This window comes from Oryx dammah, unplaced genomic scaffold (genome assembly GCF_014754425.2).
Source record: "Oryx dammah isolate SB20612 unplaced genomic scaffold, SCBI_Odam_1.1 HiC_scaffold_17, whole genome shotgun sequence".
NCBI lineage: Eukaryota > Metazoa > Chordata > Mammalia > Artiodactyla > Bovidae > Oryx > Oryx dammah.
The window spans coordinates 59,074,492-59,098,677 of NW_024070201.1; the positions used below are offsets into that span (position 1 = coordinate 59,074,492).

A 24,186-nucleotide genomic window follows, 5' to 3' on the forward strand; every position below is an offset into this window, starting at 1 on the left:
CTTGGATTCTTCTCTGTATGTGTGTTATGCTTCAATTAAAAATTTACTAATTAAAAAGAAGTTATACTCAATCCTCTCCTTCCACATGAAATGTTTTTCCTAAGTACATTAAAAAAATAATGAGAATACAAAACTGCACTTCTCCTACAAGGTCTTACTGTTAAAACAAAAACAAAACTGTCAGCTATGTTAGAATGTTAGTTTTCCTTTTGGATTTAGTGTTCTTAAGTCATCTCTTTGGATAGGAAAAATGTACCCTCTGATATTTACATGTCCTATTCATCACGTGTAATTCTTCCATTTTTTCCTGCTAATAGCGATCCAAGTAACTGAAGGTCATCGTTGGTCATTCAGCACTTTCATTTTGTTGGTCTACCACTATAACTGGTACCCTTTCTCGATTTGAAAGCAGTTTTCACATTTACCAAAGGGCATACCCACATTATAGCTGCTTACTGCCTTGTGGGGTTTTATCAATAATGTAGTTAACAAACAGAGGCTTTATGGATAACCACACCATGTTCCAGGTTTTCTAAGAATGTATACCCTTCCCTCGATTTCCACATTAAACATTTATGAATTAAGAAAACCTCAGTGGAAGGGGGAGGTGATCTGTAAAACAGGGCATTCTCATTTGTCACTGAACTTACTTACTGACTTTTGAAGTCAGTGATTATTACTGTTGTGTTAAATCCTTTATTTTCAAGGAAATAAGCAGGAGAATCTCAAAATGACTTTTAAGTTATCTGCCTTCTGGATATCCTGAGCCAATTAAGATACGTATTTTATAACGGTCTTTAAAAAATGGTGACTAACTGAGGTTTTTGTTTTTATTTTATGCAAACTGTTTTCTGTCGTCAACTGCCTGAAAAGCTTTAGATTGCATTATACCTCCAACCCACAGTGACTGGCGTTCTCTTAGTAAGCAAAAGTTGTCTCAAATGACAGAAAGTGATTAGCCATCACTTGCTGCATGACGTGAATAGTCTTAAAACTCCCATTTACCCCCTACTGAACCAATATCTTAAGCTCATTCTAGGGAAGGAGAATGAGCATTTCTCCTGCAACTAACCTAAGTGAAAATATGAGCCCTAACTCTGTAGAATGCAACAAATTTGGTCACAAAGGAAAATGAAAGCAAGCACCCTAATACCAACTCAAGACACTTTAGTTGGAGAAAAACAGCCTGCATCCCATAACATTTTATGATACCAAATGAGATGCAGGCAATGTAATTTCACTTATGTGATTCACTTACAACCAATGCAAATGCAATCTTGCTGATTACATTTGAAACAAAAGACTGAATCTGCTTATTTATAGAGCAGAGCCATAGTCATGCAAAAATCATGCCACCCCGCACCCAGGGTGGAACCAAAAGAAAACAATCTGGATGAAGACCTTTTCATCTCCACAGAAAGAAAAATGATGTTAACCATGAACTCTGGGTTGACCCAATATGCTTAATAATGTGGCATCTTGGTGCCCTCAATTGAAAACAAGGTCAACTGTTAGCTGAGGTGTTCATCTCAACATGCAAACAATGTCCAACCTTTTGTTTTTCAGATGGTCATAAGAAATGTTCTGAAAATGCTTTCATCTGTGTGTAATTTTAAACCTTCATTTATCCGTGGCTATGTGTGCACACACTTGCACACACATTTGTATAAAGACAATGGAGAGATATGATGTATAATTTCTACAGGCAGCTATAGACTGCTATAACTAATATATTCACTAGCTGGACCCCTCACAATGCCTATTTTATGAGTTTCTTGGTCTAGTAAGTTGAGGTCTTGAACATTCGGGAACTACTAATTTTAACCACCCCAAAATAGAGCTTTTATTAGATAATTTTCCTGTTACGAAGTTCAAAAGTTAGAACTGAATGCAAAAGCTGCTGCCAAATGCCATCTCTCAACTTCCCAGAAAAGCAACAGAGCTGGAAGAATTCTACTTTTCTGTGCTTCTCTGATTTTAAAGATCGAACAGGTACTTCGGGCTCAGCACCAGTAACTGAGCCAAGGCCCAGCTGCCAGCCACAGCATCCACATCCGAGGCATTTGGCTAGAGTCTGGCTGATAGCTAAATCTGTGGCACCCTAGGCAGAGAGGACCATCGCCAAAGCAGACCTGGGCCTGGCTGCAGCTGAAACATAAAGAAGTTTAATAGGATACCTCACACCTGTCACAGAGCTTTTTTCCAAGAGGGAAACTGCATATGGCTGGAAACGCTCCTTGCAGAGTGACTTGTGGCTACAGCGTTTCTCAATCTTAATGAAGAAGACACACTTCAACGGTCTCCTAAGTGAGGCCAAAACACTGTTTACAGCTCACAGAAGCAATTTTCTGGGTAGTAATACCACTTCTTTTCGGTCAGAGAGATTATTTCCAAATAGCAACCTTTGAGAAGTTCTCAAAAATGGAGGTGTCTTTGAAGTTAGCCTTCACATTCAACACGTCGGGTCCCAAAACTGTACTCAAATGAGACTTAGGAAAATGTGTTGAAGCATCCAACCTTCTGTCTTCATGTCCACAAGTGGAAAAGACCTAGAAGCGTATAGGTTTGCTCATTTCCACACAACACAAGCAGTGGGCCAGAAACCATTTCACTTGTTTGGAATGTGAGCCACTATCCAAGCACACGGCATATGGCCGCACGCTTCTCCATTCCCACATCCCAGCAAAAATGCAACTGCTGTCCAATACACATAGTCTCTGAGTAGGAAATGGCAGTGGTTTCTGGAGCTCTGAGGTCCAGAAAAATGCTGCCAGATTTTAGAGGAACCCAGGGGCACATGGGTGGTAAGAACAGGAGATATTATGAAATGAAAGCAAAATGTGATCCTCTAGGGCAGAAAACAGCTGCTCCTGTTTCACTTAAACTTTTTTCCATCATGGGATGCCTCCTACAGGGAGCCTTCCTTCTTTCATGTTTGGGAAAAGGATCAGACCTGAAGACATTTCAGACTCACCTGGGATATGCCTACAGTGGAAAATCAGGAAATAAAATTGAATGTAATGGAGTTTACAGTAAGGACAGATGACATCATAAATACATACTGAAGACTGTTTACTGATTGGTCAAAGATGTATTTAATTACTGAGGCCACGAGTGCTACAGAGGATTCAAGATCAGCCAGCATCAGCCCTACCCTTACAAAACTTCCAGTCTGGTTATCTGTGACTCCCCATTACACTTGCAAATGGAAATTCCCAAATGAAGGTAACTGGTGCTGGACCATTGGTGGATGTAAGTCACATGGCTGATCTTTTGATCTTTGTGTCCCATGCTGCTGCTTTTTTTTTTTTAGTGTTTTTTTTTTTTTTTTTTAATGTGGACCACTTTTAAAGTCTTTACTGATGTTTTACAATTTGGCTTCGGCTCTATGTTTAGTTTTTGGCCCCAGGGCATGTGGGATCTTAGCTCTCTGACCAGGGATCCAACCCACACTCCCTACATTAGAAGGTGAAGTCTTAACCACTGGACTACCAGGGAAGTTCCTGTCCTAGGCTTCTTATTCTGAGAAACCACTGGGGAAAGGAGACTATTACAGACACTCTTCTACTTTGAGAGAAAAAATGACTCTGGTTATATCTTAAGCTCCCCCCAAGATACCATGAATCTTTCCCTTGCATTATGTGAACCAGAAAGATACACATCTACTCAGAATTTTGTATTTCTAATGGCTTCTCCCAGTTGACGCCATTGAATGAAATGACAATCATTTCCTGCCTTCGCCTGCCCTCAGCTCTAATGTGTGCATGTCCACTCGAGCACAGACGTGCTTATGAACTCAGTCTCTAGGTGTGCTGTACCTCGTGTCTCATCTCCACCTGCCGTGGAAGGCCTTCTACCTCCGATACTAGCAAAGACAACACTAATATGAACCAACGTTTTGATAGGACTGTGTCCCAGGCAGTGTTCTAGGTACTATACAAAAATCAACAGATTCAACCCTCATGACAGGTCCACGAGGTAGGTACTAAATTTTTTCCCTCATCTATAAACAAGAACATGGAGAGGGGAAGTGAGTACCTTGCCCTAAATCATATAGCTAATAAAAGACAAAAACACACGCTGGCCATCCGGTTCTAGACTCCATGTTCTTAAACACTATTTATCCCTACCTTCTTGTCCAGTGAAGCTTGGGGATACATTCTAGACCCTTGGGCATTTATCCCAAAACTCCTTTCCAAAAGCTTTGTTTGTTAAACTCAACTCCATTCTCTTAATTTTCCGAGCATTCACAGATATTTTTAAAAATTTAACCAAGAGCCCAAAAGAAGAAGGAGAAATGTAGAAACAAAGGCACCCAATTCTATGAGCATTGAATGCATTCATTGCCCCCTAATCTGACTCCAGATGTGAACAAGGAAAATACATAAATCTGAGTAGACTGGTAGTTCATATAAACAATTCAGAGTCTTATCATGCCTCTCCGAACTGACTCCAATTCATCAAAAATGTAGGAGCAGGTTATATATGGCACCCTCCATTAACTGAAACACACCCATAAATTTCCAAAAGGTAGGACTCAGCACCAAAAAATATCTATGTATGGGTGGAGGAATCCCCACGTCTATTCGGAACTCCATGCGGTTTGTGTCTCCTCCGTGCAGTCTGGCATCATGCATAATGCAACACCGCAACTGCTAACAGCAGGCACGCACCAGATAATTTACACTTGTTTTTATGGACACGAGGAACTGATCTTTGAAGCCGTCCCTAATGAGATTCCGCTTGGCCCTAACAGCATCCTGAGAGAGTGTTCCGGTTTTCTACTTGGCATCCGGTGCATATTTATAATGCAGAATACAAGCTCATTTAAATTGCACATGTGGATTTTGGTGTCTTCCCTATGTTAAAGAGAGTTTTTCATATAATGAGGAACACCGACTCCTCAGTCACCAACCTATACTTTCCCCAAACAGTGTCTCTGCTAATCGCTCCAGGTACTTATCAAAGAGGCAGGTCCATCCAGGGTTTCGACCTGCAGGGCCAAACGCTGCGTCAACTCCAGCCCAGCTCAGCATTCTAGCCCCGAAACTCAATTAGGTCCTCAGCCAAAGGAGATCGCCAGAAAGCCTAATTATACAGCACCTTTCTCAGAAGACAGAGTAAGAAGACAGGGAGAAAACCTAAAGCCCCAAATTAACCTAAATTAACAACTTCCTGCCCCAAAGTGCTTGCCATGCAAATCTCTCTTATTATCTCCCCTCTTTTACCATCCGCCCGTTGTAAGCCCCTTACAAAACTCTTCCTTAAGCTTCGAACTCTTCAGTAGCATTTATTTTTTGTCACTTAATTTTTAAGAGGTTTATAGCTAAATCACCAGTAATTAGAAATCCATCAAATACTTATTTTAAATTTCATTTGTTTTACCTTTAAAGGAAAAATTTTACACTTTCAATCAGTACCTAACACCAGTGTTGTTATAATGTTGTTACCTGTATTAAATCCAAATTACAGGTTTCTGTGAAAATAGTCATGTGGTAAGATACAGAAGAGCTTATTATTAAAAAAAAATTGAAGTTGTTAAGAAAACAAGGATGCAGAATAAAATTGGTTCACTTTATGCAAAATGTGTGATTCCCACGATAAAGATGACCCGTTTTCATGGTCTTCATTTCAGATAAAACTCCACATATTAGGGACAGCTGTCAGTCAGAGTCCTGATATGTGCATATGTGCGTGCACACTCAGTCGTGTCAGACACTGCGACCCCGTGGACTGCAGCTTGCCAGGCTCCTCTGTCCACGGGATTCTCCAGGCAAGAAAACTGGAGTGGATTGCCATTTCCTCCTCCAGGGAATCTTCTGGGCCTGGGGATCGAACCCATGTCTCTTGTGTCTCCTGCATTTGCAGATGAATTCTTTACCACTGAGCCAATTTCATGCTTCTACTCAATAATAGTTGATGCCAAACAGGATCAATAAATAAACACTTTGCAAGGAGTTAAGACAGCATACTTTCTAACGCCTCTGTTTTTAAGCTTGAGAACGACACAGGAAACCCAAAACTTTAGGGTCAAGATGAAAGTGAAACTGGTATTTTTCCCATGTTAGAAATGAGAGTCTACTATTGTCAAAGTAAGAGTCAACTGGAGGCAGGATAGATGATAGCATTAGTGTAGGAGTATCAGAAATACTCACTCTGAGCTTCATCCAGCTCCATCCTGAAAAAAACACGGGAGACTCATGTTACCCTTTTTAAAGGCACGTACAGAGTCAAGTCTATATACATGCTCTCAAAATGAATGATTCCAAGGGAGCACACACTTCCTGGGGAAGCACACAGTAAGAGAATACAGAATTCTTGCAAATTCAACAGTCACTCATTCCTTCAACAGGTATTTGAAGAGTGTCTAGAACGTGCTAGCACGTGACAGGTGCTGCAGGTACAGAAAGGCAACAAAGTCAACTGCAAAAAGTCACTGCCTTCAGAGAACGTAAAGCCTAGTTGCAAGACAGACACTTCACAAACACTCAGAAAAAAACATGTATAAAAAGTGTGACCAAAGAAAAGCATTACTCATAGGAGGTGCTCTGAGTCCATACATACAAAGAATTCACGGAGTCCAGAGAAAGGGGTAGGGGCTCCCCTGAAGCAGTGACAAACGTGGAGGGAGGAAAAGAAAGCATATTTAGGGAGGAGGTCAGCATCAGTCTGAGCCTCAAAGTTGGGGGCCTGCTGCTCTTCCACACCTCTCAGTACTTCTCCACTTGGAAAAATAAAAAATTCAGGAGGCATGCCTAGGAAGCTGGATTTACAATGTATCTTCTCTTCAATGTCAGCCCAGAATCCAGAAGGAACTGAAGACCTTGGGAAAAACTGGTGGACAGATCACCAAAGCTGGCACTAAGTGCTGCCAAATGTCTGGCTGGCACAAATACGCGGGCTAAATTGGCCATAAAAACCTCACTGTAGTCTTGCTCCTCTCAAAGGAAATCATTTTGCCATCCACAGTGAGGCTTACCCAGAGGCCAGTCTTGGGGGGAGGCCTTGAATTTTGAGCTTAACTCAATTGCACGGTTTAGGGCAAGAGTTTCATGTTTCAGATGTGCAGTCAGGTAATCCGATCCCATCAGAGTTTTAATGGCTTCTAAAGAATCCAAAGTGTTAAATCCTTTTCCCAGCCTCCCCCAGAGCGGTCTGATGGTGCTTTTTTTTCAACCTCCATTCCTCTCCATCCAGTCTTTCTCTCATACCCAAACTGTTCCTAAATCTGAAACACCAAGTTAATATTCATTTCTTCTGATTGTAATCAGTGTTCTAAAACGGTGCACCTACCCCATACATACTCCCTTTAAAAAACACTAAGAGAGAAAATAAAACAAATAAAGGAAGTGGAATATGTAGAAAGGGGGTTTTATTTCAGGGGCAACACCATTAGCAGGAGACCTTCCTTCTAAGCCTGGGAAGAACGTTTTCTGGTTCTGCAGAAACCAAAGGCAGCAGACCCAAGCCAATTCCTCACCTCCAGGAAAACTCATGTCACCAAGAGCCACAGTGTTCATTAAGTCTGTGTCCCTGGCTATTAGCAGGTTAACAAAGGACTCAGTCCCTACCTCCCAGTGTGGGAATCCCTTGGGAGACAGCGCTACCCTAAATGCTTTGAAGAGTGCTGAGACAAACAAAAACTTCTCAACAAGAAGACACACCCAGCTTCACGGCAACCAAAAATCTGATGGTGAGGATGAGCCACGTGGCACCATTAAAACCCTGCTGAAGTTCAAGTGTTGACGCTGTGGGTACAATCCTGGTAAACAATGGTATTAATAACAATAGTTACTAGGCACTGAGCATTGGGACAGAGTGCTAAGTGCCTTCTTCTGTACTAAGCATCATCTAATATAACCTCCACCATTACCTATGGGCGCATATATTATGATCACCACAGTAAAGATGAGATTCCAGGAGCAGAGTCTGTAAGTGAACACACACAAAGGGCACCTGGGTAGACAGCCAGGATTATGGACATACTTTGGGGGAACCTCTTAAATGATAGCAGTTTTTATATCTTTAAATGTGCCTAGATTTCTGCTTAGCAACAACCACTCCACTCCCAAATTCTCCTCTCCAAAATACACTCATGCATTCTTTCGTCTCCTGTTGTGCTGACTGCTTTGTTAAGTCCAGCGGTGATTCCAGCAGCCCGTGGTAGGGCACCTCTCAAAGCAGCGCTGTTTGTTTATAAGGTGACACAGCCCTCCCCGCAGAGTCTGGGGGCGTGACTAAAATCTACTAATGGCCAGAAAGCTCATTTCAGTTCTACCCTTGACAAAATAAACACCTCATAAAGGCAGGTAAGCAGAAGCTACTTTCCACTTTGGACTGCTCTGTCTTAATAACCTTTGAAAGCAAGAAATCCACTGTGGGGAACAGGCTCTCGCACAGAACGCAACACACAATTATGGCACAAAGAGACTGAAATAAAAGCACAACTCCCTACGTAAAGTTTGTTTGTTTGTTTTTCTCGAAAGGGGTTACCTCTCACCAATACAGGCCATTCCTAAATTGCAAAGGTTCTTTTGCTGCAAATCCTGGCCGCATTAGCAAGAACAAACCCAGCTGGCCTGAAAAACCTGGGCATTTGAATTCCGTGAAACCAGTTCCCAAAAGGGCTGATTTTTCCCCCCTTCTTTTGTCCACAGAAAATGAAGCTCCACTTACACGTTGGGAGGAAATATTTCAAAACATTCCCTTTTTTCTCAAAGTGCAGAATTTATGGTAACAGATAATTAACAACAAATGACAAACAATGTGAACAGTAAAGGTCCCAGTTTGGTTGCCAAGATGATGGTATCGAATTCCAAGATAAACAGTGGAGCGTGCCTGCTGCCATTAACGTGGTGGAGGGGTCGAGATGGAGAGATGCAAAACAGGCCAGCCATCCAGCACTGAGGGGCAGGGACACGGGGGCCAACCACCTCCCACGCGGTTACTATTTCCCTTCTGAATTCTCAAGAGCGTCAGCCGACGAGGGGGTGGTACTAGACTCACTCTTCTCTAAGGAAAAGGACACCTACCTCTGCTTTTCTATTTCACATGGAGGGGGAGGAGATTCTTCTTTGAACTGCACTATGGAAGAATTAGGAATTAATATCCTTCAGGAGCTAATACCTCCTTCCTAGTCTGTCAGTTCTTCCCAAAGACTTCCCCCCTCCTCACTCTTCTTTTCTCTAAGCTGGTGGAGACAAAATAGGTTTCAGGGCATCCAGCTGTGCCCAAAATGTGAGGGTCAGGAACAAAGTGAAAACAAGTTAACTGTGCAAGTCAGAACCGGAGCACAGCACACGGTAAGTCTCCTAGAGACTAACAGAGGGCAGACCTTGGGCAGCGGACAGTTCAGATATTTTTACATTTCTCAAAAACCAGTTCATGGTTCACTATTTCTCAAATGGATTTTTTTTAATATTGAAACACAAACCTAAACTTCTGAGTTACCCAAAAAAGTCTAACAAATTGTTCTGTCTCATGGATCAACACAGGTCAGTGTATCAAAAATTTTGATTCTGATCCTTTCAAATGCTGGATTCATTGGTATGTAGAGTTGGCATGCATACCCCAAAAAGCCAAGGTGAAATTTGTCTTATCTCCCCGCTGACTGATGTTCAGCGATGTGCTGACATACTCCTGGCGTTCAAGTCAAGCCCAAGGCCAGGGACATCATAACTGCAAGAAAGAGTTAGAATCTAATAATATACCTGCCAGGCCCTCCCTCTCCTTTTCTCTCTCTTCTTCACATATACCACTACTTTCCCTCTTCTCCATAAAACGTGTATCTCCTCATTTTATTTCCTCCACACCCTAGCAGGACCAATGTACAAAAGTTGGTACTTTTTAAAAAATGGAATATTAAATATAAGACAAAACTAAGAGCAATGAGTATCTGTGATTATTAAAAAATATCTGTGATTATTAAAAAATGCCTCATACAGTCTGACAGGCTTCTGTGGTTATCTCTGAAGTCTTAAGGCAAAGTAAAATGAAACAAAAGGGGGAAATTTTTCCAAAACTCAGGACCAAAATAGAGCTGGTAGAAGGTCTATGTCATAGCAAAAGGCTAACTCAGGAAATTAGAGAAACATGCTGAGGCTGCTTAGCTGGTGGGAGACTTCACCTTTTTTTCTTAATTTCAGTTTTAAGTCTTTGGGCAAAACACTTTTAAACTAAGTATACAATATGTAAACGGTTTGAAACTTGGTCTGTGGCCCAAATACCTAAAACTAAATACCACAAGTAAACTGCTTTTCTTAGCCAATCAGCAGAAATGCCAAAATAGTCCACCGAAAGATGAGAAAAGATATTTTTCTTCCAATTGGAAAATTATCAAATCTTTTAGCTGGAAGGTTTCAGAGACTGTCTATTCAAAGAAATAAATGGATTTGAGTAGAGTTCACGTTATGGTGGTAGGGCACCATAATCTTTTAAGGAAACCATTGCCCACTGCTGACAAATGAACCTCAAGAAGGGTTTAATTCTCACATGAAATTTTAAAGTTCAATACTAACAAGTTCTGAAAATTTACCTCTTTGCTCTATTAAATGCTGCTAGTGTTTTTCTGTTTTGTTTTTTTTTCAAGTAGTGTCAAGAGCTTTGCTATTTAATATAAAAACACATGAAAATTTAAACCAACTAGAGGACTTTATATTCTTGATGTGTGGTAAAGGAAAAAAAAATTAAAAGCCTGCAAAACAACACATTTTCTTATTTGCATACATTTTACCCTTTTACAGGGACAAACTGAAGAAAAAAAAAATCTTCAAAGCAAAATAGAAGAAAAATATGCAAACCCAAATACTGCAAAGGCCAATAAATTCAACAGTTTCCTCTTTGCAAGGTTAGTGTTTCTACACAGACAAAGCCTTTAAGTGTACTTTTTACATTTAAAAAAAAAAAAGGCAGACTAACATGGTGGTCTGGAAAATCGTGGCAATTCTGTCCACACTGATATTGAAATAATAGCCTAATTATGCCAGGATAGCGACTGAAACATCCAGTTTCCAGGATGCTAGGTAAGTCTAAAAGGGAAGGAGACATGGGAAGGAGAGAGCGAAGAAAACACTGAAGAAGATGAAAAGCAAGCTGATGCACACATTCTGAGACTCGGTGAGTTTCTTCTCCTTTTTGGAAATAGTTCAGAACTACCTACAGCTTGTTATACGAGAGGTGGCAGATTTAATTATTAGCTCTGTTTTCATATCTTAAAATCTACATCTTCACAGGCTCTAAATCTTAGAATTGAAATTAAGTATGTTTCAAATACAGACTCCCTCTTATAGCACTCCTTTCCTGGTTAGCTAGTCTTGTCATTTTTGTCTATTTTTATCAAAACATCTCCCTGAAAGAAATGTTTTTTAAAAATTGTACTCAGATCAGGAGATAAATTTAATCCATAAGGAAAGGTGATTAACAATTGCCCTGTTTCAGGATATGCCAATTCACTGACTGTAGCCACACTTCGTATGAATCTTTTCTCTCTATAAAAGTAGGTAACTGTTTCAGGATTTGAAATCCAGGCATACCATAGTAGAAAGAATCGGCTTTGTCAAAATTCTTTACCCTCCCAGAGAGTCAAGGAACCAAAAACAAATACAACTACTCAGTTATGCAACATACAGCTAAATTTCTAAGAACAAATCCATATGGGACAAAAAAAAAAAAAAAGTCTAATTTTAGGTTGCCTTTTAAAAGCAAAAGAAATCAACGGAATAGGAAAAAAAAGTCAGTTCTAAAATGAAGCCTGAACTGTCATGGACCACGAGACCAGTACCCTCAGGGAGCATAACAGGAAAAAGAACTGATTTTTTTAAAAGAAATGAGAGAGGCAAAGAAAAAACACCCTGTGTTTGTACATGAGCACAAACCAAAAGGGCCATTCAGCATCTCCAAGACGAATTTCAGATTGAAAACATTAACAAAAATTATGGCCATGCTAATGTGCAGGCCAGTGATAAATTTGTAATGAGAACGAGAAAGCGGCTTACCCAGAGAAAAATGTTTAGATTTTTTTTTTTTCACACAGCTAATGCAACCCAGCTCTTCAACAAAGAATGCATTTCTACCTTGTGAGTACTGTGCAGTTTTACAGAGCCCCAGACAATCACTCATTCATTGAAACTCCTCTTCCTCCCTATGCGAGGTGGGGGGGTCACTGGTCTTCTCCTCCAATGTATCCCCATGATGTCTCACTGTGTAGTTTTTCCCTACAGAATATCCCTAATGATGAGGGATTTGTGTTCTTTATTTCAAACAGACTGAAGGAAAGAGAAGAAAAGAGGAAACCCTAGGCGGCCAGGGTAGGAAGGAATGATGCTAAAGTCCGTCGAGTGCAATGGCTGGTGAGGAACTTGAAATTCAAAGACGCTCCACTTGCTCAGGATCACAGACCTAATTAGTGACCAAGACAGGACCAGAATCCAGGTTCCCTGAAATAATGTCAAGTCATCTGCGAGAGCAAGCTCTTTATTTTCCGATACTGTACACTCTTCTGGCTTCCAAGAATGACCTTGACAGCATTTCTTAACCAGATCTCCCTCGAGTTACAGGACTAAGACGTCAGCGGCATCTATGGCCTCACATCTTCACATACATGAGCAAGCTGAATGACACTGAACCAAGGAACAGCCTTTGGTCTCTACCTGGATGACAACATAGAACAGAAGAAGGTACCACCCAAGGAAGCTGGGCTCAAAGAAAGCAGATTTACATGAGAGTGAGCCTTCGATGCGAATCTTGCTAACTAAAAGCAGAAGGGACTGCAGACAAATCACATGTTTATCAGTCTTTAACTAAATGTTTTTTACCATAAAAGCATTATACAGTTCTTATAAAATAGACAGAAGTTTATAAAATAAAAAGTGTTCAGATCTTTACCTATCATTCCCTCCCCCAAATTTATTTGTAAATTTATTCCCTACAGAATCCCCAATAATGTTGATATTTATCTTTTTACACATTTTGAGATTTCTTTTTTAACCAAATGGCATCATTCTCTAACACTCTTCTGTAACTTTCTTCTTACATCTAAGGATAACCTATTGTGTTTAGTCGCTCAGTTGTGTCTGATTCTCTGTGACTCCATGGACTGTAGCTTACCAGGCTATTTTGTCCGTGGGATTTTTCAGGCAAGAATACTGGAGTGGGTTGGCATTTCCTACTTCAGGGGAATCTTCCTGACCCAAGGATCAAACTTGTGTCCCAAGCATCTCTTGCACTGGCAAGTGGATTCTTCACCACTCTGCCACCTCGGAAGTGCCAAGGATAACTAATATAGACCTCAAATAAATATTTATTTCCTACCACTTAAGAATAAAACTTCAGATTAGACAAACAAAATCTTGTAAGAATTTGGCATGGGATGATCACCTAAATACCCTAAAAGCTTCAGACCATTTTTGATTAGCAATACCCAAGCAAACACTGACAGATGCTCTAAAATGCAACAAAGCAACAAGGACAAGTTGGATTTGTCAAGTTTCACACAAGCAGTTCAGGAAAAAAAAAAGATTTTAACACTTCATGCTCACCAGCTAATGGATAAGACCAGAAGTATGATCACAGCATCTATTTACCAATGCTATCTTCTGGGCACTATGTCATATACATCATCTCAAGTAACGCTTACAACCATCTTAGAGAGTCACTGAACCCATTTTACAGATGAGGAGATGGAAGTTCAGTAATCCAGCCCATCATCACCTAGCCAAACCAGCAACTAGTGAGATCAGCCTTCGGATAGAGATCTCTGACCTCACATCACATTATCAGCAACCGTGTGAACACTGTCCTCATTCCCCAGCTCAAGCTATGCCATTTGTACTCCATTCTGGTTAAATCCAGTTAACTCTTAAGGCATCTATTATAACCACTAAGGTCCATCTAGTAAAAGTTATGGTTTTTCCAGTAGTCATATATGGATGTGAGAGTTGGACTATAAAGAGAGCTGAGTGCCAAAGAACTGGTGCTTTTGAACTGTGGTTTTGGAGAAGACTCTAGAGTCCCTTCGACTGCAAGGAGATCCAACCAGTCCATCCTAAAGGAGATCAGTCCTGAGTGTTTACTGGACAGACTGATGCTAAAACTGAAGCTCCAATACTCTGGCCACCTGATGTGAGGAAATGACTCACTGGAAAAGACCCTGATGCTGGGAAAGATTGAAGGCAGGAGAGGAAGGGGATGACGGAGGATGAGACGGTTGGATGGCATCACTGACTTGGTGGACATGAGTCTGAGCAAGTTCCGGGAGTTGGTGATGGACAGGGAAGCCTGGCGTGCTGCGGTCTGGTCCGTGGGGTTGCAAAGAGTCGGACACGACTGAGCAACTGAACTGACTGACTGACTGACTGACTGACTTAATGCTTCTGTTTTAACCACAGCCATAGGTAGAAAGCCTAAGACACTGATAGGGCTACGAAGGCTGGAGACTAGCACAAGTGAATGCAGGCCACTATGATTCTACAGGGAAAAATGAAGTGACAGCACTCAGCTCTCCAGATTCCTTGTCCCCTTGGGGCTGACAAACCCATGAATAACTCGAGCTAGGTGAGACATCCCAACAGGCACTAAGTCAGGGCACAGAGAAAGACAAATACTATACATTTTCATTTACATGTGGCCTCTAAAACATAAAAGGGCAAATACCGTAAAACAGAAACACAGACACAAAGAACAGACTGCTGGCGAGAGGCAGAGGGAGGGGCAAAACGGGTGTGGGTGACTGAGAGGTGCAAACTATTAGGTGTAAAATAGATAAACTACAAGAATGTAATATACAGCACTGGGAATATAGCCAATATTTTATAATAACTTTATATGGAATATAAAGTATAAGAATATAGAATTACTATTTTGTATATCTGAAACTAATATGATTTTGCAAGTCAACTATATTTCAATAAAAAATTTTAAAAATGGAAAAATTTTTAAAAAGGAGTCAGGGTACCTTCCAACACTGACAGCTAAAAATTACACCCAGCCAAGTTTGCTACAATGGGTTCCCCAGTGGCTCAGCGGGTGAAGAATCCGCCTGCCATGCAGGAGACACAGGAGATGTGGGTTTGATCCCTGGATTGGGAAGATCCCCTGGAAAAGGACATGGCAATTCACTCCAGTATTCTTGCCTGAAAAATCCCATGGACAGAGGAGGCTGTCAGGCTACAATCCAATGGGTCGCAGACATGACTGAGTGACTAAGCATAGGACAAGTTTGCTAGTGATGATAGTGATGACTCCTTGAGGAAGACAGGATAAAACTTATCAGTGATTTTCTTATTTATTCATTTATCTATACTCCACTAATTTTCAAAATGAACTGAGACAGAATAAAAAAGTGCAGAATCAATAAAACAATCATCAATGAGAAGAGTTAACAATTATTGAGTACAGACTATATACTAAGCATTCCTCTAAAAACTTTACAAACAATAATGTTTTTAACCTTCACAACAACCTTTGGAGATAGGCACTACTTTTATCATCTATATTTTAGAGACGGGAAAAAAGAGAAGTTAATACATTTCTCCACAGTTGGTTAAGCAGCTAGTAAGTCATGCAACCAGGTTTTAAACCCAACAATCTAATTCCACTGGCAACACAGACCACCATACTACACTGCCTCCTCAAAACAAATGTAAAAGAAAAAGAGTTAAGTAAGATCCCAAGGGTGTTGACAACCAAAGCCATAGACAAGAAAGTACAAAGTATCTAAAACTGAAAATAAAATTTAATTTGAGCTTCCTAGCATCCAATCTTGAAAGAAAAAGGTGAGGAATTAACCTCAATAGGGTAGCCAATCATCCTGGTTTGCAGGGGACTGAAGGGTCTCCCAGGAAGTGCAACTTTTGATGCAAAAACAGATATGGTTAGACACCTTACTATAGTACTTACTTAGGCCTCAGACAATGTAAAACATACAAAATCATGTTGGTGTTTTGAGATCTACACTGATTCCTTGAGCACCTTCTCCCACCCTCAATGAAAATACTAAATAAGTTTCATCATTAAAAATACTAAATAGCATTCTGCTTGGGGAAGACAACAGGGCTGTAAAAAAATGAAGCCCTGTTAATTGCTGGTTTTCAACCATCACATCTATCAGTATCTTTAAGAATCTGGATAAGAGGGGCTTACAAATTCTGGGTTCAATTCTGCCCTGCCAACTTCAGCTGTGCTTTAATTTTCTTTCCCAAGGTCATATGGGATTGCTTTCTTTGAAAAAAAAGAAAAAGAAAAAAAACTTCCCTACATCACAGGCAGAGATGCAGACCAGTGATTCCTAGAAGGCTTGGTGACAACCTGTTCAGAACTCCCAAGTGGAACCAAACCAGGACCATGTGGTAAACCCTTAATGCCAGTTGAAATGACAGCTTTGAAATCAATGATGAGGTTATGAAGATGGGAACTGGGTCTTATGCATGTGTGTTCCCCTCACAGCACATCCAGCAAATAAATGTCCTAACTGCAATCTTAATCTTGGTGCATCAGAGCTAAAAGTGTTCATATCTATCATTTGGTGCAAATGTTTACATTTACTGAGAGAGAAGAGAAAGTAAATTGTCCAAGATGGGTCACAAAGCTAAGGTGCGACCAACTAATTAAATGGGAAGTGAAGTATTTATTAACTAAGTTAACTAAACCTCAACTAGGTTTCCTGAAAGAAAAAGATCACTTAATGGACCAGCACTGTAACTCCAATCCAGGTGATCTGTCATGGGTCTCCATAGATGTCAGTTCTAAGTGCAAAAGGAAAGCCAATGTTTTAAGAAACTCATGCAAAATAAATGAGCAACTATTCAAGAAGAAAAGACAAAATACCTTTAGGGAGAGGAGTAGAGCTCTTTTGTCTTTTAACCATGACATGTTAAACATTTTAGAAAAACTGAAGAAATTTTAGACTAAATATTTTATAGGTATTTTCCAGCCAATTTAGGTTTCTATTTAGACTCTAGGCAATCTTTTTAGATATAACATGATCATATTTAACAAAAAAAAACCTGAATGCCCAGTATGGGCTGGTCACTGTGCTAGGGGACCAAGCGTGGAAAAGAAAGGTCAAGGAAAAGGTTATAACGTATACATTCCTTCAAACAACACTGAGTGTTAAGACTGGTCAGATAAATCCCAATGAAAATTTCCAAATCTCAATCACAATTTTTCAACACAATGCACAATCAAGTCCATGGATCGATCAAGTGATCAATCAATATTTCTAAACACCTGTCACCTGCTCAATCCTTGCCTTGAAAAAAAAAATGAATGATACGGGACTTCCCTGGTTGTCTAGTGGCTAAGACTCCGTGCTCCCAATGCAGGGGTCTGGGTTCGATCTAGACCCAGGTCAGGGAACTAGATTCCACATGCCACAGTGCCACAACTAAAGATCCCATGTGCCTCGATGAAGACTGCCCCCATGACACAACTAAGACCCAGCACAGCAAATATATAAACAAATGTTAAAAACTGTTTTTAATAAAACAAACCTGTCCCAGTATTTTTAAAAAATAAATGAATGATATAGTTTGAGAGAGACGGTAGGGAGAACGGGGGGTAAGAGAGAAAAAGAGAAGAATAAAAATGGAGGTGGTCTGGTTGGAGGAAAATATCAAGTGATGAGACATGTCATGTCGGTGTAGGTGGGAGGTGGATGGGCATAGTCACTCTGGACTGAGGAAGAGAGAAGAGGTTTCCTAAATGCAGAGGGCCAAGAATTGACTCAGCAGAGCTGAAATGTGAGCGTCTAAGCTGTGAGAAACAGTGAAGGCAATGGCACCAGGACAGACAGGCCCACGGGGTGCCAACAGGCGTGGCTGGAACAAAAGGTGCACGTGGGAAGCCCTCCACCTGCACCTTCTGTTCACGGGTGATGAAGGTGCAAAGGGCAGCTGGAGTTAACCGTGGAAGAACTACTACTCCCAGGGCAGAAGTCTCCTAAGAGGGCTACACAGCTGTCCAGGCCGCCACTGCTAACTCCACTTTTCAAGCCTTGTTTTCATAAAAGGTATAATTTGATCCTTCAAATTTTTCATGGCTAGATCATGTACATCAGTTCTAAGGTTACATGATTTTTAAAATATCATTGTGCATTCACAGTTCACCAGTGGAATCTTAGGGCTACAAACAAGCAAAGACTAAGCTGAGATTCCCTGTCAGTCGTTTCCAAGGAATCTGGGGCAAAACATACTTTCTTTTGCCTGGAAAGAAACAAAAATCCACAAAGTGCTGTGCCATTCTTTAATAGAAATGTTACACCAGCAAAGCAGAGCTCAAGGATTCCTAAGTCCAGTTTGCACACATTCTATAACATATTTGAAGGAAAAGCAATTATTAGAAGCAGAAGAATAAAAGGAATATTTAAATGAACACACAGTTACTGTTCAGAAAGGCCATTTTAACAAAGAAAAGTCTTTCCCTTAAAAACTTTTCCTTAAAACCAAGTTAGGAAACCTTCATTATGATGAACATACCCTGATTTAAAGAGAGCATAAAAATCTTAGAAATAGTTTAGTATTAACCATTTGCAAGGATTTCTCTATTTCTTTTTTTTTTTTTTTTTGCAGAAATCCTATCATAAGATAATTGAGTAGCTCTACAGAATATGCAAACTTGCAAAGTAACATCCTAGTACTTATGACAATACCCAGGCAGTCAAGAGAAAGATCTTTATGTCTGGTTAGTGTTTGTAAATTTGAGGAGAGGGGTTGCATGTATCTGTGTGTGTGTTGGTGGTGGGAGGGAGGTGGACTTACTGGTTTTTTTTTTTAATGCCCAAATAAAACAATTACTTTAAAAAAAAGAGCTTGTGACTTGGACATGCCCCGAGTTCAGTTTTGCCAGGAATGGCAAAATCAGTCAACAGATCCCTAACCTCCTTTCTCTCTTGACTATACAATGCTTTTCAAAGGGGTTTAGTCCTACCATGAAAGACTCATGTTAGACATTGGAAGGGTCTAATAGAGAATGAGCACCAGGCCTTGAATAAACAAGGGAGATGGTGACCTTTTGCCCCTTCTGCTGAAAGCCCAGCACATCCTGTAGCAGAGGAACAGAAAAAAAGCTGGTGTGCACCCAGGTGCTGCAAAATCCTTGCCTCTGGATTTCTCCCACACTTTGTTCCTTAAACAGTTTAAACCGAGACAGGGTTTAAAAAGTATTAGGGAGTGAGGGAAAAGTACAATTCCTGGAACCCACTGTCCCACTGTCCCTTAATCCTTTGTTCCCCATATTGTTCAAATCCAGCAGCATGCTGCACACGTTCTATGAGCAACAGGCAAGACAACAGATTTAGCAGTGGCTGGACAGTTAGTCCCAATTAGGCCTATTTCCCAACTGAATGTAAAGGGCTGGTGGGGTGAGTTATAGGCGAAAAAAAAACTACAGAAATTTTAAGGACATTTCATCAAGGAAGCAAGCAATGTAAGGTAAATGCAAACTGAACTAGGGATCAGGGGAATCTGCCAAAATTAGCTGTGTGACATTAGGTGAATATCTGAACCTCTCCGTTGTTATCCACAAAATGTAGGCAACCCCATGAGGGCTCTAAAGATCTAATAGCAAATTATGGTCAACTGTACATACTCTGGAAAGGTTCAGCATTACCCAGACGCGGAGGATTCCTCTGAGCCGTACTTGGAACCACAGATAACCCATCTGTTTGGTGAAGCATACATCTTTTATTCTCCAAGTCATTAGCGACTTTCTAATTCCCTGATGGCTAATTTTTTTAAGTTCACAAGTGATACTTACATATGTACATGTGGCGGCTGGAACCTGCTCTGGTTGATGTTGTAGTGCGTGAATGCCTGGGTGGGGTTGGAGCTGTACTCATCCACCGTGATGGTAACTTTGCCTTGAGAAGGAATCCCATGTGCCATCCTTCCTCTCTATAGGCATGAGCAATTCACAACTTTCCAGAGCGAAGGATGGAAGTGGGCATGGTGTGTTTCAGCCAACCTCTGAACCCAAGGATCTACTCATCAATACTTCTCTGCGTTTCTGGAAAAAAACAAAACAAAAAAAATGAGGACAAAGAAAAAGAAGATGTTGTAAACAATGTCAGACGTGACACTTGGATGTGAAATTGGTTCAGGAAAAATCTTAATCTGTGTGGTCGCTTCATGGACAAAACCTTTCCCAACTCTCCATCCAGCACGTACTTCAGAATGGACATGACACTCCAAATGACACGGCTGGCTGCTAGCAAATCATTTCAATGGTGTTCAAACTAAGATTTCCTCTTTAATTATAATTATGCCACTTAACGTGAATTACGGAAGGGCACATCCACAGTTGCCATGGTGTCTAACTATAAATGGTTTGAGCTCGAAGTGGAGAGTCTTCCAAACCTTCCCTGCTAATTGGAATGTTTGGTCTGTTCAAAGTTGGTGTCACAGAATAATTTGAAACCTCAGTGCTTAGCACAGCCATAAAACACAATGCCAAATGTAAATTTAAAATGCTGTGTTCATCACAGATACCTGTGTGTAGCTATGATACACACATAATATATGCACACATCACATATAATTTTTCAGTGGTTCCAAAATACATAGGTACTCAAAGCATGGTATACATATGGATTCCACTCCAGCCAAGAACTTTATGTTAAGGCAAATCCTTCTTGCTACATGTAACATAGTTTCTGAAAACCATCCAGTTACTCAAGGGAAAGTTGAACACATCCAGGCTTGGATCACCATTTTGGATGCATTCATTACCAGCCTCTTGAAGACCAGAAGGAGCAGTAAAGAAGGGTGGCCAGAATCTACCGCTTCACTCCTGCTCGAAAGTCGCTCGGTCATGTCTGACTGTTTGTGCCCGTATGGAATATACAGTCCATGGCATTTTCCAGGCCAAAATACTGGAGTGGCTAGCCTTTCCCTTCTCCAGGAGATCTTCCCAACCCAGGGATCAAACCCAGGTCTCCTGAATCATAGGCAGATTCTTTACCAGCTGAGCTACAAGGGAAGCCCTCACTCCTGCTTGGTGCTGCAATAATTCTCAGTAGCTGGTTTCATCCTTTAGAATTTTTTTCAGCTCATTTTGATTATTTGTATAAAAGACACTATATTATTTGTTGCGCTGGGTTCAGAAATGAGGATGTTTATTTTTATAGCAGGTGCGCAAAGACTGAGCAGAGCCCATCACTGCCTCTAAACTGTTGCAATTGATCAGGGAAGTTTTAAAGAAAGGGACAGCATGCTCCTTGGATACCCTTGGGTTAACCCACTCTCTCTAAGCGCTCTGCATTATAATACTTTCACCATGTGCACCATTAAGTTCTGGGAATCTTAGATGCTATCTCAAATAAAAATATTTAGAATAATAAGATTAGATTTAAATTTGGCATGAAACACCTTAAATATCAAGCAAAAGGCAGATGGCTTGCCATAGGCCATTTATTTTATTATTTTACAACCCAGGGCTTGTGTAGTCCTCCATATGCTAGCTGAGCGAAGAAATTCCTCAGCCTTCTACTCAAATCACTGCCTTCTTCATATTAGCAAAGCAAGCTAAATAACACCCACCTTGCCTATGTTCGTAACACACAATGGGGCTGCCAAGACATGAATTCCTCCTGCTCTGGCATTTTAAACAAAGTGTCATTTTGGGTTCTCTTTCTTCTTCCTGACTTCATGGGAGGTATGAGTCCTCTTAAGCAGGGGCTGACAGACAACCAGGCCAGTAGGATTAACGAAATTAAAATCTTTGCCTGCTTCTCTGATGTAAGATATCTATAAGAACTGCTTACAAATCATAATGTAGCAGTTTTCATACCAAGTTTGCAGCTGTTTCCTTAATTTCCCCCACAATTATATTTTACTGTTATTTTGCATAACAGTAAAACACAACACCTGCTTCAAATTGCAGTCCTGTTCTAAGTACTGTAATTCTCTTTTGAGACACAAAGTACCAAGACACGAATGAAGTGCAAAACTGCATAATTGCGACATGCTGAAAAGTAAATACAAATGAAAACATCTTCCTGTTATAGAAATGACTGTCATTAAAAAGAATGTTAGCCATCAAAGCACAGAGGGGGAAAAATACACATTTTCAGACTGGAGAACTTAGTGTTTGCATAAATTAGAGAGTGGTGTAAAAATTACATGGCAATTCTTATGTTCCTGCCATCAATGTCTATTGTGTGAAATACAGAACATTAAGAAGCAAAGGAAATAAAATTCATGTCTAGACCACTGTGACCTCTCTGTAACAATCTCTGCACCCGGAGCCAGAAACAGTTTAAATGTTCCTAGAGTAAACTCACTAATTAAACTCAGCAAAATGGCCTAGAAATGAAAGATACATACCTATTATGTAAATATCTAGGTAATGACCTACAGTAGCTAGCATTAGACCCTCCCATTTGAAGTCCAGAAAAGAAAGAACTTAGAAGGTGATCAATTTGCACTCTTACATGGTCCACTATATCCTACAGTCAACATGGGATTGCCTTTTCTATCAAGTGAGATCTGTGCCTCTTTGCACCTTTGCTCCAGTAAGACAAATAGAACATCTTTTCATCAGCAAGCACAGGCCCCTGTAACTCAAAAGGGTAAATGGGTGGCTGGCACCTCATTTGAATTCATCTTTACCATGTTCTCTTTCAAATGTTTTATCGAAACAGTGCACCTGCAGCGTCTATCTTCTTTAATCTGGAGTCCTTTGAAGAAAATGTCAGACTGAGGCAGAGAGCTTCAAAACTTTCTCAGGAACCTTTACAGACAAGTCAAGAAAAAGCTTATTTTTAAAAAATGCTATGTTCACCTCCATTCACATCACAGGATAATCATATCTCAAGAATATGAAACACCAACAGATGGGAAAGGCATTTTTTTTTTGGTAAACTCCCTCCTCTAATCTGAGAAACCTGGAAAAAGCTTGAAACAAGACAGAATGATACACTGCCTCAAACTACTAAGAATCTGCATCCCCTTGCTTCATACAGGCAGTAAAACCCTCCAAATGATAAGCTTTTGGAGCACCTCATCCTCCACACACACATTATTTTTTATGTATAATATTTAAAGAGAGCAGTACTCTTTTTTAAATTTCCATTTTTATACTTCAATACATATGCTTTACAAAACAAAGGAACCCAGTACTAAATGCCAGCAATCCTAAAGAAAAATCTAAAAGGGGCTTACATTACCAAACACTCATGTTAGTGCTACTTTGATTTTCTCTTTAAAAAAAAGATCATGTGAGCACATTTTGCATTTCCTAGACAGCAATCACTTCTCCTGTGCCTTAAGCTGTGCAACTTCCAATATTATTTTTCAGGATAGTGGGAAATCCTTTTAAAGTCTGCTGGCAATGAAAGGATTAAAAGCTGAGGAATTAAATAACTGTCTCCACCTCCTAGACACCAGAAGTCCAATTTACCAAAAGTTTCAAAGCAACAACTCATGACCTCTCTACCCGAACACCGCACGGCACAGCCTATGAGAAAGGAGCCCGTGATTTCCTCGTTTAAACAAGGATGCTCATTTTATTCACTAGCCCCTAAGAAGATCGACCGACCAACTAAGAAGATCGACCGACCAACCTCCTGGCCGGACTTTGGAACTCGCCCGCTCCAACTCCGCCAAATTTCGCTCTCTCCTCCCTCTGCCGCACAGATCGAGTGCTTTCTCAACTTACGCCCTTACTCTTTTATGCCCGTTACTCATCCCTGTATCCCGGAGCGATGCCCAGAAGCTTTCCGGGCGGTTTCTCCGCCAAGATTTTTAGACGGATGCACAAAGTTCCACGTGCCCTCTGTCCACAGAGCGCCCTCCCTCCCAACGCACTTACACCTGAACTTGTCTCCAGCACTTCGGACACCCGGCTGGCACATTCTTTCGGAGAGAAAGGGCAGGACTTTTCTCACGCGCCTCTGGCAACGCGTGGAGTCTATATATGGTGGGGCGGGGGGTGCGGAATTCTCTACTTTGGATTGGTGTGTTTGTTTTAAATCTACGGTGGGCAGTTGTGGCGGGGGGGTCAGCAAACACACACGCACGCACACACACACACACTCATTCACTCACTCGCGCGCGCGCCCTGCCCTCCCGGCTCACGGCCGGCTTGTCCGAGCTACAGCTCCCCCTTCTTTCCTGGAGCACCAGCTCGCCTTACTCGCTCAGTCCCTCGTTGCCACCGCCGTCGTCTCCGCCGCGGCCGCCGCGGCTGGCACTG

At 40.9% G+C, this 24,186-nt stretch overlaps 1 protein-coding gene across 1 annotated transcript in view; it reads right to left on the reverse strand.

Annotated features, from left to right (window-relative positions):
* The window catches only part of MPPED2 (metallophosphoesterase domain containing 2), a 209,459-nt gene that overhangs the window by 183,715 nt on the left and 1,558 nt on the right, over positions 1-24,186 (reverse strand). Inside the window, exon 2 of the mRNA XM_040258927.1 lies at positions 19,750-19,998. Coding sequence (XP_040114861.1) covers positions 19,750-19,877 — 128 coding nt within the window. The 5' untranslated portion in view covers positions 19,878-19,998. The remainder of the gene's footprint in view (positions 1-19,749; positions 19,999-24,186) is intronic.